This window comes from Carassius gibelio, chromosome B2 (assembly GCF_023724105.1).
Source record: "Carassius gibelio isolate Cgi1373 ecotype wild population from Czech Republic chromosome B2, carGib1.2-hapl.c, whole genome shotgun sequence".
In the NCBI taxonomy this organism is placed as follows: Eukaryota; Metazoa; Chordata; class Actinopteri; order Cypriniformes; family Cyprinidae; genus Carassius; species Carassius gibelio.
The window spans coordinates 16,092,582-16,107,294 of NC_068397.1; the positions used below are offsets into that span (position 1 = coordinate 16,092,582).

At 35.2% G+C, this 14,713-nt stretch overlaps 2 protein-coding genes across 2 annotated transcripts in view; one reads left to right on the forward strand and one right to left on the reverse strand.

Moving 5' to 3' along the window:
* Positions 1-7,241: 7,241 nt before the first annotated feature.
* LOC127951496 (bone morphogenetic protein 4) lies at positions 7,242-10,941 on the reverse strand. Its single transcript, XM_052549387.1, has 2 exons — positions 10,481-10,941; positions 7,242-9,828 (listed from the first exon to the last, which is right to left on the reverse strand). Exons 1-2 carry the CDS (start codon positions 10,797-10,799, stop codon positions 9,077-9,079), a joined length of 1,071 nt encoding a protein of 356 aa, XP_052405347.1. The 5' UTR covers positions 10,800-10,941; the 3' UTR covers positions 7,242-9,076.
* Positions 10,942-14,096: 3,155 nt separating this feature from the next.
* The window catches only part of mast3a (microtubule associated serine/threonine kinase 3a), a 30,723-nt gene continuing 30,106 nt past the window's right edge, over positions 14,097-14,713 (forward strand). The window contains exon 1 of the mRNA XM_052548084.1: positions 14,097-14,241. Coding sequence (XP_052404044.1) covers positions 14,203-14,241 — 39 coding nt within the window. The 5' untranslated portion in view covers positions 14,097-14,202. The remainder of the gene's footprint in view (positions 14,242-14,713) is intronic.

A 14,713-nucleotide genomic window follows, 5' to 3' on the forward strand; every position in this document is an offset into this window, starting at 1 on the left:
GCCATCTCTCCTCTTGACCTCTGATCAGTCAAATCTGACTCCTGCAGCTCGTGTTGATTGCATGGTTGTCAAGTCATTTCTTTTTTTCATATAATCGATATTGCATAATGGCTTAATGTCATAGTCATATCGCAAAGGCAGTTTTCAATGTGTTCGAGTGCAGGCAATGACACGCATCACTTCACTCTTATTTATTTTCTGGCAAACCACCAAAATAAAAGTGGTTTAGTACTTGAATTAGAGCAGAGATGCACAGATCTGTGGGTTTTTTTTTTACGGCGTTAGAGGCTAGAGACACAAAGAGGAGAAAATACATTAGCAGGCGGAGCAAGCTCACTGTTCACGATGTGCAAAGTATGTATCTCTGAGGGGACCTGACTGTCTTGAAGCTTAGCTCACACTGTGATTTTGGCAAATTTAGTCATCTGAGACAAATTTTGAAAATCCTAAAAGATAAAATTCTAAGCTAATACCTGTAGTCTTTGATTGCTGGTTTGACATGTTTACCGACAGCTAATTAATGGACGTTGCGATCAAATTTTACCTCAGATGAAATTATGTCAGTCAGATGATTTGGTGCACAGTTCTGCTTCTTTTTCAAGACAAGCCATGATCAGAATTAATGCTAGAAATTCCTTCTAACCGCATTAACGCTGGTGCTCACGGAATGCGTATGATACGTTGCCTTTGCTATGATAAACCACCAGTTGGACCAGTTGTTTTTTCAAAACAACTATATATATATATATATATATATATATATATATATATATATATATATCAGTCTGTTGTGTAAACTAAAATATTTACTAGCCAATGGCGATTCAATTGCCAAGGTGTCTGTAGAGGGTTGCAACCTAACCAGTAGTCAAAATTAGGGACTGAGCACAAAAATGACACAAACTGAAATGTGTTCATTATGATTAGAGGAAGGTTCACTTCAAATTTTAATGAAGATAAAAGCAACTTTGTCCGAACCATGGCATGCATATTTCGACTGACCTACTTTCCATTGCAACTTGTAACAAAGAATTTCCCTGTGTGGTTCAGTCAATTAATTCTGAGTCTGATATTTAAACAGAAAGTGCATGCTAAAGTTTTTTTTTTTTTTTTCAGTTTAGTTTTTTTAATCTTTTTTATTAATCTTCTACATCCATGCACCACTTTTATTATGTAACAAGAAGCTACTTTTTTATGTCTTTATCTTAATACATGGATTTATTTTAAAAAGGAGCTCTACATACAACCTTATTAGAGCTAATGATAATGACCTGTATTGTTATACATTTATGTAGTCTTGATTTGGGTGTGTACAGTGGTTTTACATTTAAAAGGGTTGAAAATCTAGTTCAAGTAAATATTAGCACGCTAACAGTCAACATTTATCAGGTAATTTCACAACAACAAAAATGTGGCTAGTAAAAATGCTGTGTGGTTTGTCAATTTGGAAAACCACTAGCCACATCAAGTTAATGTCAAGTTAACGTCAAGCCCTGTGTATGTATTTTAGGTACTATGGAAATGACATATTTAGAGTTTTGATATTTGAGATTGCACTACTTTGGGCGCTTTCAACATTACTTTAACCACCAACCACAATTCACATCCCTCGGCCCGGCCTGCACCCACTGTCCTCTTTTTGGAAAACTAAAATATTTCCACTCTAGTTTAATCAATTTCATTGTATTGAATCTTTCAGCACTGCTGCCACTTCTCGAAATGCTTGCATTGTATAAACTCCACAGTATCTAGAACTTCACAGCATGTCGCTGAGGTGCTGTTAAGCATTTTTGTGACAGTTTAAGATTAGTTATATGCTCGTATCAGATCAGATTATACTTCCCCAACTCCTACGATATCCGATCCAGTAATATTGGCCAGTATCGAAATAACTCCAATTCATTCACCATTCTCCTTTTACGATTCAAAGTGCTTCATAGGCTTCATCTGTCTAGGAGCAAGCTGGCTAAGATGTATCCAGGGTCAAAGTCATCTTGCCCCAGATGTGGGTTGGATCCAGCAGTCCCGAGTCATATATTTTGGGGATGCCCCAAAATAAAAAAGTTTTTGGATAGACATCTTCAGAACTTTTTAATCTATATATGACAAAGACATAGACCCTAATCCCTTGACTGTATGCTGTAAGAAGTGCATCTGTCACTTGCCTTTTCCTCATTACTGGCTAGGCGCCTGATTCTTTAGTTGGAAAAAGGCAAAGGGCCACAATCTCACAAACACTGGGAAGAGGAGGTCTTATCTTAAACTTGAGCACCTTAAGAAAACTATCCAAGGCTCCTCTGTAAAGTGTCTGGCAGCCCTTTTTTATCTTATGTTGAATCCTTATGGGACCCCTCCTCCATTTTTAAGGGGTGCTTATGTGTTTGTTGTTTGTATGTGTTTTGGTGTGAAATATGTGATTTAAAAAGAATGTTATATATATGTTCATGTGGCTGAGATTGTTGTATAGTAATGAAAATCGACAAAAATATTTGAATAAAAAATGCTGTTAAACAGAACCACTGCAGGCATGTTGCATGTAAAAAGGAAGTGTTTTACAGCAGCTGGGGAATTTTTAATAGAGAAAGAGAAGTTGTGTATAGTTGAGATAACACCTCACCAAGACATAACTGAAATGTTGTGCAATGCAGTGGATGTTAGTGTCATGTAGCATTATTTGCATCTATCAATTTACTTCAGTATGCAGTGTTTCACTTCAGACACTCTATCATTCACGATCCTTGATTAAATATTTTTTTATAAGCAATCTTTATGCATCACAGTCCTGAAATTGAAAACAGATACATAGAAGTGAAATCTTTGCTACCTGAAGATGGAGCATTTGTTTTCTCAGACTAATAGGCAACAGTTAAAGAACCCATTTAGCCTCTGTTTATCTGTCTAGAGCAAAGCTAACACTGGAAAATCCTGTTTTCAAAGTTTTGTCTACTAGTTTAGGCAAAGTAGTCAAACAAAGCTGTCTGTTTTGTTTGACCTACTAACACGGCATCTTGAAAAAGCTATTTCCAATGAACCAGGAATTATTTTCCCCAGATCATGGATGTAAATTGGATTGGAGTTAGGGGTTTTCCAGCTGTTGATGCTAGTCAACATTATCAAGAATGAGAACGGGCCTCAGAGTGGCACACCAAGTAACAGTTGAGTTGTTTTTCTCTCAAGAATGATGTAGTTATTTCCAAACATACTGACCCTATTTCATTCTCACCGTTTGTCCACTAACAAAAATGAAGAATCGTACAAACATATGCGAGTTTTAGGACAAATGCACTTTTTTTAACACCAGGGGGTGTTATAAGCTCAAAAGATAAGGACATTGACCACAACCTGAACTTTATTCTGACAGTATCGCCCTCTTTTTGAAGCCACAGTGTATATACAATGCATATTAGTCCCAGCAAAAACCAGTGAGAAAAGCCAGCCTTATTTTGCTTGTCTTGCAATGTTAGCATAAACTAAGTTCCTCCTTTTCATAGAGGATGTTCACATGTCTGTCAGCATAACCCACAACATCTAAGCTACTTTCTCTTTTTTTTCTTTCTTTAATTTTTCTACTTTTGAGCTTCACTTTGAAGTCTTGGTCTTGTAAATCTGCTTTCAATTCTGTAGATTCGAAATGGTCACATTTAGCGGGTTTCTGTTAGTGATACACTTATGTCACAGTATAGCATGCATTGTTCATGTATTTGCTTTTAAAATGATTTCAGCTTTTTATTTTGGAAGGCTTTGTGATCAGTGGTGGATGACAATAGGCTAAAATATGTGCCATCATTTATGGATTACTGGTAAAGTTTGAGAAGTTATGATCAGCAATGATTTGCATATCAAGCTCCTATTATCATGAACCCACAAATCTAATTTTCAGAGCAGATGTATAACTGTTTGTAGGAAGTCAACAGGAAGAATGATTTCTGGGGGTGTGAATTTCCAGGTTGCATGACTACTTCAGTGAAAGAGGAACTTTCAGGCTCTTTCTGCAAAAAGAAACGGCAAACAGCAGCTTGACCATTTCAGTCCGCTACCGAGATACAGACACAGGTGATACGGTTTCGCCTACACGATATTGTAAGTTTATTCCCATTATGAAAGTTTTATTTGAGTTACATAAGTGCAAATAATTATTTCAATGTTCATTTGATGAATTTTTAGCAGAGGCGGACTGTAGTGAAGTATTTTTACCTTAAATTTAAAAAGTGTTTTTCTTTGGAAAATTTTACTTCACTACTTTTCAAAGCATAATGTCATAATTTTTTACTGCACTTCATTTCATAAATAAAAGTTGTTGTTTGTTTTACCTTAAATACTTAAGAAAATGTACTTCTTTATTGTACTCTAAATCTTTGAATGACTTTTACTTCAGTAAAAGTAAGAAAGAAATAGATTTCAAATGTAATTAAATATTAAATTATATTTAATATGAAAAGAAGTGCAGTAATAAATATAATATTATGCTTTGGAATATTGTGAAGTAAAGAAAAACACTCTAATAAAGTACAGACACCTGAAAAGTTATTTTACGGCAAAAATACTTCAGTAATGTCCGCCTCTGAATTTCAGTGTATATAACAGTACTAAAAATGTATCACTTTCTCTTCTGAAATACATAGATGTGAATGTTTTTAGTATAGATATAATAATATATATTTTTTCTGTCTTTTTAGACCATGGTTTCAAATAGCACATATAGCACAATTACAACATTCAGTTATTCTCCCACGAGTCCTCCTGTCAAATCTTCACTTGGACTTCTTGTTGGTTTGCCTATATTCTTTGTGGCTTTGCTGCTGGTGGGGATAGCAGTGTTTCTCTGGTTTCGACACAGAAAATCAGTGGATATTGAGTTATCGAACAAACTTAAGAGCCAAGATAAGAGCCACGATGTGCATTCAAGGGAGTCTCCATACAGTGGATACACCGGAGGACATCAGCCAGCACCCCAGAGCCCAATCTATGAGAACTTTCAAGGTGGACAGTCTGATCTGCACAAATTTCAGAGTGCTGTACAGAGTGAGGACACACACAGGTAAAGTACAAAATTCAAATCTCACTGCACTAATGTAGATCATAAGAAACTAGGTCATGAGCAGGTTAAGATAAGTCTTTACAATAGAAATGGAATTTCCTGCGAAGATCTGTTTTGCAAGATCACAATGACACACTGAATGTGTGGTAATAACGGTCAGAGAGAGTTACATTAAAGGAGTTTTTATTTTGCAGCAATATTTATTGGGTTATTGGTGAAAATTTAGCAGTTCAACTTTTTATAAGGATCTGAGTTTCCAAGAACTGAATTTCACTTTTGCCCCCCATTTAGAGACCATCAAGCATACGTGCAGTGTGATCCACATGATGCAATCTACAGCAATGATCCTGCCCTCTTCAATCCAGACGGGGCTGAAATCTCTGAGGATGTTTACATCATGCCAGATGCTTGAAAGCCTGAAATGTTTTGCTGTCCAGTATTAATGCCCAAAATGTTCAGTAGTTCAATCATTTGTACTGGCATGATAGTCTTTACAGTCTTTATTTTTAAAGGGTGAAATCAAGGACAAAACAATTTGCCCGAGAAATAGCGATTCATTGGCCCTCACAAACATTACATGTCGTTTTTTGGCTGAACTCACTGTGAGGCAGCATAACATAGTCATGACCTCATTGATCACAGTTTAACAGGTGTTTCTGCCGATTGTAAATAATCCCCGTGGAAAAGTCCAGTTTAGACCAGCGTGAACGTTCCATGCTGTACAGACTGGTTTGTACTGGTTGGGTAGACCACTAACTAAGTTCTTGTTGAGATGCTGGGGCATGTGCTGGACTTCTCAGCAAGGATGGGGGGGGGGGGGGGGCATTCACACATTTTAATGTAAAATAAAAATATTTGCTTCCTGAATTAATGAATTTGGTCAACATCTGTTCATGAACGTTTGTGGTCAGTAAAGTTATATATATATATATATATATATATATATATATATATATATACACAGTATATTAATCATTACTTTTATTTAGCAAGGGCACACTAAATGAATCAAAAGTGATAGTAAAGACATTTATAATGTTACACATGATTTCTATTTTAAATAAATGCTGTTCTTTTGCAAAAAAAAATTAATAAATTAAAAATCATAGTTTCCACAAAATTATTAAGCCTGTTTGCACAACATTGATATTAATAAGAAATATTTCTTAAGCAGCAAATTAGCACATTAGACTGATTTCTGAAGAATCATGTGACACTGAAGGCTTAGTTGTACATATTATTAGTTGTATTTTAAAATATATTGAAATTGAAAAAAACATTCAGTTGAATTATGTTTTATAATATTGCTGTTTTATTGTATTTTGATCAAATAAATGCAGGCTTGGTGAACAGATTTTCAGAAGACATTACAAAAATCTTTCCAACCACAAACTTCTGAACAGTAGCTTATGTGCAGTTAATGTCACACACCCTCATTTCATAAGGATTATGCTCATGTTTTCACATGCAAAGCTTGTTCTTCAAGCTTCCATATTAATTAGACGGTGGTAATAATTATCTATCTTGACTGTGTCTTATGATCTTTTTGTCACTGTGACTCACTGAAACCTTTACCGAAAGATCTCCTCTCTCAGCGATTAGCTACAAATTAGCTGAGAATGTCTTTTCCACTTCCACAACTAAACGAAACAAGTGGAACATTAGACAAGCAGGGGGTTGGATATGGCACTGTGAAACTGCCAGAAATGTCTCAGGCATACAATTCAGTCTTTGTTTGCCCATTTGTCTAGGTGTTAATCATACACATCACTCTGGAAATGTATAAAATACGTGGTTTTCTTAAAATTGCTGCATATCCTGTTGACAAATGACTTTGTCAGTTACATTTCTCAACTGCAGATCTTACATGAGATTGCTGCTGATTTAAATATGCTTTCATTTCACCTCAGTTAAAGTCAGTTTAAGTCCATTTATAAGAAATTTAAACATTACATTGACGCAGTCCCATTAACTTTCTTCGGATGGCATGAGGCTACTGCCTTCATAAAGGCTCAAAAGCTTAAGCATGAGGCACTTGCGCTGTGTCTAACTATGCACTGTATATATGTATTTTTTAAAGTTTACATGCATTTTATTTTTGCAAACAGTTGGTTTGTGAATTCTGCTTGTCGACTTTTTCAAGTTGTCAGCCAGATAAGATCATGCAATTTGTTGACATAGACGAAGTGAGAATGACTTGTGATGGTCCTGGTACACTCTCAGAATTTTTTTTTTCTTTGTGTCTTATTTACCTGTAACTGGTACATATTAGTACCTTGAAGGTACATATTAGTACTTTAAAAGTACATATTAGTTAAAGCATGTAGTACGTTAAGTATATAGTAGCCTACCTGAAGTGTACATATTAGTGAGTTTTTCTGAGAGTGTATCTTTAGAAAGTGCAGCCTTGAAAGCACAAGCTAATCATTAATGTGATGTATGCCATCATTTTTCAGTAAAATGGTTATGACATATAACTGTCTTGGTGTTTTCTGTAGGCCTAAGATATTAGTGAAAAATGTCTGTGTCAAAAAAAAAAAAAGAAGGAAAAGATTGATATCGGCATGCTGCTATCACCGTCACCAATTTTTTATAATATTAAATAATAAATGTGGAATGTATGATTAAAATTTAGATATTAAATATTATATTTCACATTCTCAAAATAAGTACCACAGTCCTGGCTGAAGAATGTTTATTTAGCGACTTTCTAGGGCCTTTCAGTAGTTTGAGACAGACACTTATTTAATCTTTTATGTGTTAGCAGGCTATTGACAGCCTACTTTATTATATTTCCTTACTGTAATTCTACTATACCCTCATGCGTAAGAAGTAGATAGCAAATGCTTGTTTATATCACAACTTTTTTTATATTAAACATGATTCATAATATTTAAACCTATTACATTTTTTATTTTATTGATATATGAACCATAACTTCGTCTTTGAAGTGAGTAAAATGACATCAGAAGTACAAGGAATGGTTTATTGCTTTATGCCTCGGTGTGTGATGATTGCAGATATTATTGTTATCATTACCAAGTGAATTATAACATTACGTCAAAACAATACATCAAATAATGCATCTCAGAAATATTTATAGTCAGCAAAATCTTGCAGGGTCAACAGACAACAAATATTTATGGACTACAATGAGACTAGTATTATATAAAAACTGAGTCACAGATGAACTCAGGTCTCTGCTGTGGTTGCTTCAGAGGACATTCACTCTCTGGTCAAGGCCAGCGACACCTATGTGTGTTTTCAAGGCTACAGTTGTTAGATCTGACCTATCTTTATAGACAGGATAAATATGGATATTGATTGACACGGATAAATACCTTTTATGGGTATTTATGGAATGACCCACCTTGAAATATTATCTAGAACCGGGGGTGGAAATTGTAAATTATTATTGTAAAAGACTGTAATTTAAACGTACGTATGTAAAACGTAAGTGTGATCTCATTTTATAGCTCATTGTTATATGATCAGAGTGAGTCAGACATATGATTCATTCCGATGGCCTCTTCTCCACAATTTCATAGTATTTAAACATAGATTTAAAGCTTTTTACAACATCCGGAGATTTTATAGCAGCTCAACCTTTGATTGGGTTTTATAAATTACTGTATGTGAGGATTTTCATCTTATATTCAAAAGTGTTGCATTGAAATGTGACCAATGATTCAGCCATTCATCTCCTTAAAGCAATAAACTTTATTAACATTCTTTCAAAAATACAAAAGGTTTCTTGATTCATTCACAACAAAGCAACAAACGAGTACAAAAACATTTCAAATAAATTACAATAAATAACTTGATATTCCAGCAAGTCAATCACATGGAAATACAGTACCCATTTCAGTGTTATGCAGAAAAGCACGCATCTGGTTTCCTTAAGAAGCCAAACCTAAGTAATGTAACCACATGGGGGTGATAAAATTGATTTGCATTTTATCAGCTAGATATTTTGCTTCCTTTTCATCTTCTCTTTTGAGAATACAGTGTTCAGTGGATAACCAGTGCCAGTGCTGTTCAAGCGCAGTGGCATTTACTAACTATCAAATCGTTGAAAGGCGTGAGCTTCAACTTTCCACGGCTGTCATAGTGCATGAGAACCATTGGCTCATATGCAGCTGGTACACAGCAAGGCCCGGGTGTTGTTCCCTTAGACAAGAGATGCAGACGAGACTTTACCTGCGTATGCATACTAGCAGGTTTATAATTGTGTGGGCAGGAACCATCACAGTAGTGCATTGTGTAGCCCGAGGGAGCAATAACCCAGTCTGACCAGCCGATGTCTTTGAAAGAAACATTTAAAGACTTTCGCCTGCAGTGACTTTCATCATCAACGCTTTCCTCTCTAGTAGACAGAGCTCTCTTGTTTCGTCTCCTCACTGCTTGGTCAAGTTGTAAAACAAGCTGAGGCGTGGATTGTGTACTCACTTCTTGTTTTTTAAGGAGGCAAATTTCAATAACTAAAAGCTCAGCACTGCTGTCCTTAAGCCACTTCTTAACCGCAAATGTCAAATCCAACGTAACATCCCGAGAGCTCAGGTCCCCCGCGTGAAATACAGTCTCTGTATGAAAACCAGGAGGTTTATGCATTCTAACCACAATGTCTTTTGAGAGCCACGGCTGGCCTGGTGTGATTTTGTCTGTGTGTGGTCTCTTAATTTGCAGCCTTGCATGTTTGAGGTTGACTCCAGTTTTAATGCGTGAGTTTTTGTAGAAGACAGCTCTGAACCACTGCTTCTGGGAATCCACGGAAGAATTCAGGAGCTGTACTGTTAATAAATAATAATAAAAACTTTAATTAGACAGCGTTAACCAGATAAGTAACATATATATGTGAAAATTTGTATATCATATAATATATTACATAATATAATTATATAACATTATATATTATATAATATTATTACAAAATAATAATATATAATACACATACATACACACACACACACACACATATATATACACTTTACAAAATTCATCCCAGTGAAAAAAAACATTAAAATTAAGTTAAAAATAAAGAAAAACTGAAATTCAACAATGCAAACCAAATATATACTACATATATATGCAAATAAATATTATACATTGACGTAAATAAATTACATGTGAATGAAAGTAAATGAAATATTTTTATTATATATAAATATCTATCTATCAATGTGTGGGCATTTCTATCTTTGTTTATCAATATATGTGTATTTCTATCCACCCACAGTAACATTAAAATTGGGTTAAAAATAAAGAAAATTAAACATTGAAATTGGATACATAAAACATGTATATATTTAATTTTTAGACTACTTGAGTCCAGTGAATATGAATAAAATTAAATATAATACACAAATTGTTTTAATCCGCACATAAAAGTTAAGTCTACACAATTACACTTTACTTTATATGACAACTGTATTTATAGCTTACCTGTTTTGGGAAAGAGCACCGTAGAGGCTCTTCTTGCAGGCTGAAGCTCCTGTTCCTCACTGGAGTTGCCCTTAAGCAAGTGTCCCATTCTCCTATACTGACGGTACATCCTGACCAGGTCCTGATGAGAAGCTCTTCCTCCAGGCCCGGGTGGCGCATCCATCCCGAGGTACTCCAGAATAATGCTCTTCAGAGCCTCAAGCTGCAGGCCCTTGTACGTTTCCTCATGCCCCTGTTGAGCTGCACTCTCTCTCAGACAAGAGCTAAAAATAACAGCCCATACAGAAAGGAGAAAGCACTGTGCTATTGAGTTCTGCATGGCAAGTTCGTTTTGTTTGTGCTGTCTTTGTGTTGGTCAGTGCAATGAATGACATTCCAGACATGCTTTCATTTATACAGGTACAGGCCACGCCCCACTGGAGACGATTGCTCATCTACACCCACACTGAAACTTCACGTACATTTAACCATTCACTGCACAATGACACCATGTCAATATGACTTTTAGAAGAATAATGAAATTTGTCTTGGACTTGGGACTTTGGAGCTGTATACACACAAACACACGCATGAACGCAGAATGCCTTCGTTTGGCATCAATATTATTTACTATGACATTTTCAAACAACACTGGAAAATACAGAAATACATAACCATGATGTAACAACAAGATATTCAGATCAAGAAAGATAAGCATTTAAACAGAGTATTACTGCATTACGCTTCTATATTTCATCATACCACATTTCAGAAGATCTGAATGATCTGTATATTCCTAATTATTTTAAGATAAAGAATAATCTGTAATTATGGGACCACCATGGTGTGTGGTCTTGCCTAAACTTGCATCGTTATCTAATAAATGACATTTCTATGTTACTTTTCAAAAATTCCTTTCTGTTTTCATGTAGGACACAACATATCTGTTTAGATATTGAGCGACAGACGGCAGTAAAACCAGAGCCACATGCAGTAGTAAAATAAAGCAAGACATATCTAAACAAAACTGAACTAAAAAAAAAAAGGTTGGATAATTTGAATAAGTGCCAAAGCTTACGCGTCACGTGTTACGTATCACATGCTCAGATGACTCTTCTGAGGTAAAAAGTGTGTGAAAGGTTTTTAGGTACGTTTCAAACAAATACTGCGGCATTCATGCTGTCAGAAAGCCAAGAGTGCTGCATTGAGTAATTGGTCGTTTGAGGCCAAACAAAAAGACGGCTCTATTTCAAACATGAGGGGAAGGTTGTCACATGCACTCAATACACACCCACAATAAACTTTTTTGTAACAACACACCATCTGTTACATCAGACAAATTATGTATATATATTGTGTAAATATATCATTTTTAATCACCCCCCTCAGCAACAGGTTAAAGGGCATGTCTGAGTGTTTAGAACATGCCCCGCTATCAAGCTTCTCCAGTTAATTTACAACTAAATTACAAAAATACACACTGACACAGAATTCCTTAATTCTGTAAACTAGGAGCCCTCGGCACATTTAGATCACAGATGAACTATAGCCTTCTCTGTAATTTATGATTTCACTGTGGCATTACCCAAAGGGTAATGTTTATTAATTTAGGCCTATGTTTTTATGTCAAATAGGCTATTTAGATTTAATCAATTAATTAATTCAACGAATCAATCAGAATACTGTATTCTGTTTCCACTAAAATTTGATCATTATCAACAAAAGTCATCTTTACACTGCCAAAGTGGTATAGGCCAACTAAAGCCTGACATGACATCAGACATTACACAGACTATGAAATGCTGCTTAAAGGTGGGATAAATGTAATGCTTCGGTAGGGTTGCAGTATTATGATAAAAAAAACCTCATGGTCGATTATTGCCATTAATATTGTAATAATTATTATAATGTCGATTAACATAATAGACAGCAATTGGTTAATTGTGACAAAACTGAATAATTCAACTTACAAAAAAGGGCAAGAATCAAATTAGTTCATTGTTTTTTTGTTTTTGTTTTTAGAAAATGTAAGACATAACATAATTTTGGATAGATTGAAAAACAAAACTGCTAATCAAACCGTCTCTGATTGGCGGTTGCATTCATGTGCTCAACAAATAAGTTTTTGAGTGGTCATAGCGCTCAACGCTGCAAAAAAAAAACAGTAAAAACGATAAAAGGAAATTGTAAAAAAAAAAAAAAACTAGTGCATATCCAAACGTAAAGCTGCAATCAACAAGTTTTGTTCCTTTTCTCATTTCACTAATCATGACAGCCATAATCATTTTGGCTTAATTGTTTTGCATTGTTATGTTGAATTTGGAGGGCATTTTTGCCTCAGGCTCCCATTCATTTCCACTTATAAAGCAGTTCTGTGTTCACCCTAAGGGTTAATAGTTAATGTTAGCAACGTTACGATGGGGTGACAAAGAAAGAGCATCTCCATTTGTCTGACACCTAGTTTTTGGTGTCAGACGTTGGCCTTTATTAAGATGTAGATAAACGAGTCCCTCTGCTGGTTACTGTGGAACATAGAACAACTGAACAGGAAAAAAAGCTACAGGTCCTATGAAAGTGTCAAAATATTAAAATATGTTACTTTTTTAGGTACAGGAATACATAAGGTAATTAATAAATCATGCAAAATTCCAAAACCCCCCTTAATCACTGCAGAGAGTCTGGCACAAAAATCTTTATATAAATGTTCTAAAATATTTAAAAAATAATACATTTTCTAGACCTTGTTATAAACAACTTCATAACATTGATACATTTCTTTGATTATGAATTGGGTAGGAAGCATGAAAAAGCTCAGCCTCAAAAGTCGGATAAAATACAATAATTGCCATTTTCAAATAACTCTAACAAGCACAAACGATCCTGTGTTTGTCCCAGGAACACAGTGCATCAGACACACACAGTAAATGGAAAGGACAATAAGCAGTGGACTGCAAAAGACCACACTCCCCTTGATTTACCACAACAAATAACTCCACAGAAAATAAATAAATAATGTGCAAAAACTATTTGGCTCATTAAAATACAACTTTAACATGAAATAAAAAATGTGCACTCAGAATCATTTGGGTATTAAAAAAAAAAAAAACAAGAATTCACATTGTATTGGTCAAAGAGAAAGGGGACAAAGAGCAGCTTATGCTGTGTTGTGATTTTGTTTCGATCAATGTTGCATTGTAACATCAAAGCTGTGGTGCCACTTGGTGACAGACATTATCCCATGACTGACGGTGCCAGGCTAACTGCCCAAATTATTCCAGCATTCTGAAAATAGGAATGTTTCATTAGCATAACTTTTCCATTTATCAAAAGATAAAATGCAACAAATATGAAGCTGTAGCACCAATGACACTAAAAGGGACAACATTTCATATTTTTTACAACCTACTCAGTCAAATTGCTACATAGGCCATGTCTACATTTGTTTTAAGTTTTTATTTTAAGACCTACACCGACTACATACCCTACATTAATATGAAAGACATCACTTCTAGAAGCTCCTCAGCACAACAACCCGATTCACAACTCACCACCGCCTGAACTGTAGAGATTCGTGTTCTGATTGGTTCCTCGCAGACGGTCAGGTGACAGTGTGCTCGCTGTTTCGGGGTTGGATTGGATTGGATTGGGTCACTAAACAGGGTTAGAGATCTCTTGAGTGAAAGACATTCATCTCTTCGGTATGGGTTAAATTAACCGTAGCAAGGCTACAAATTATATTCATAATGGATGAGCCAAACATACTGAGGCGGCGTGGTCTGCAGGTAAGTTTGCATGAGTGACAAAGACAGCAGTATTTTTTATTTGGAATAAATAAAATATATCTCTATTAATTTAGCAACATAAATTACATTTTTCATCAGAATCAGCATGTTTTATTATATTTTTGTAAAGCGATCGTTGCATTTTTTTAAACCTTCTTGTCGCATCCGTTTGTTTGTAAACACTGAATCGTATAAATGTGTTGTCTTGACGTGGGGAGTGTTGGAAATAAAGGGTTTTTGGTTAAATACTTTGTAATTATCCAATATAACATTAACTGAATAGGTTTTTATATAGACGACATTACAAAAAACAACAGCTGTTGATTTTATGTGCGTTTCAGTGAAGTCGACACGTTTCACCAGCAGTTGCCATGGTAATAACGGCATTTGTTATGCTCTGATCTGTTTATGATGGAAAGACTCGGCTTTGATTATTTTTGCATTAACGTTACCCTCCCGATGAAATACTTTT

Excerpts from the sequence above, each read along its gene's own strand:
- LOC127951496 (XM_052549387.1), bottom strand. The coding sequence starts at position 10,799 with ATGCAGAACTCAATAGCACAGTGCTTTCTCCTTTCTGTATGGGCTGTT. Across the intron at positions 9,829-10,480 it reads GGTGCTCTTTCCCAAAACAG|TACAGCTCCTGAATTCTTCC; the intron begins GTAAGCTATAAA and ends ATTTATTAACAG.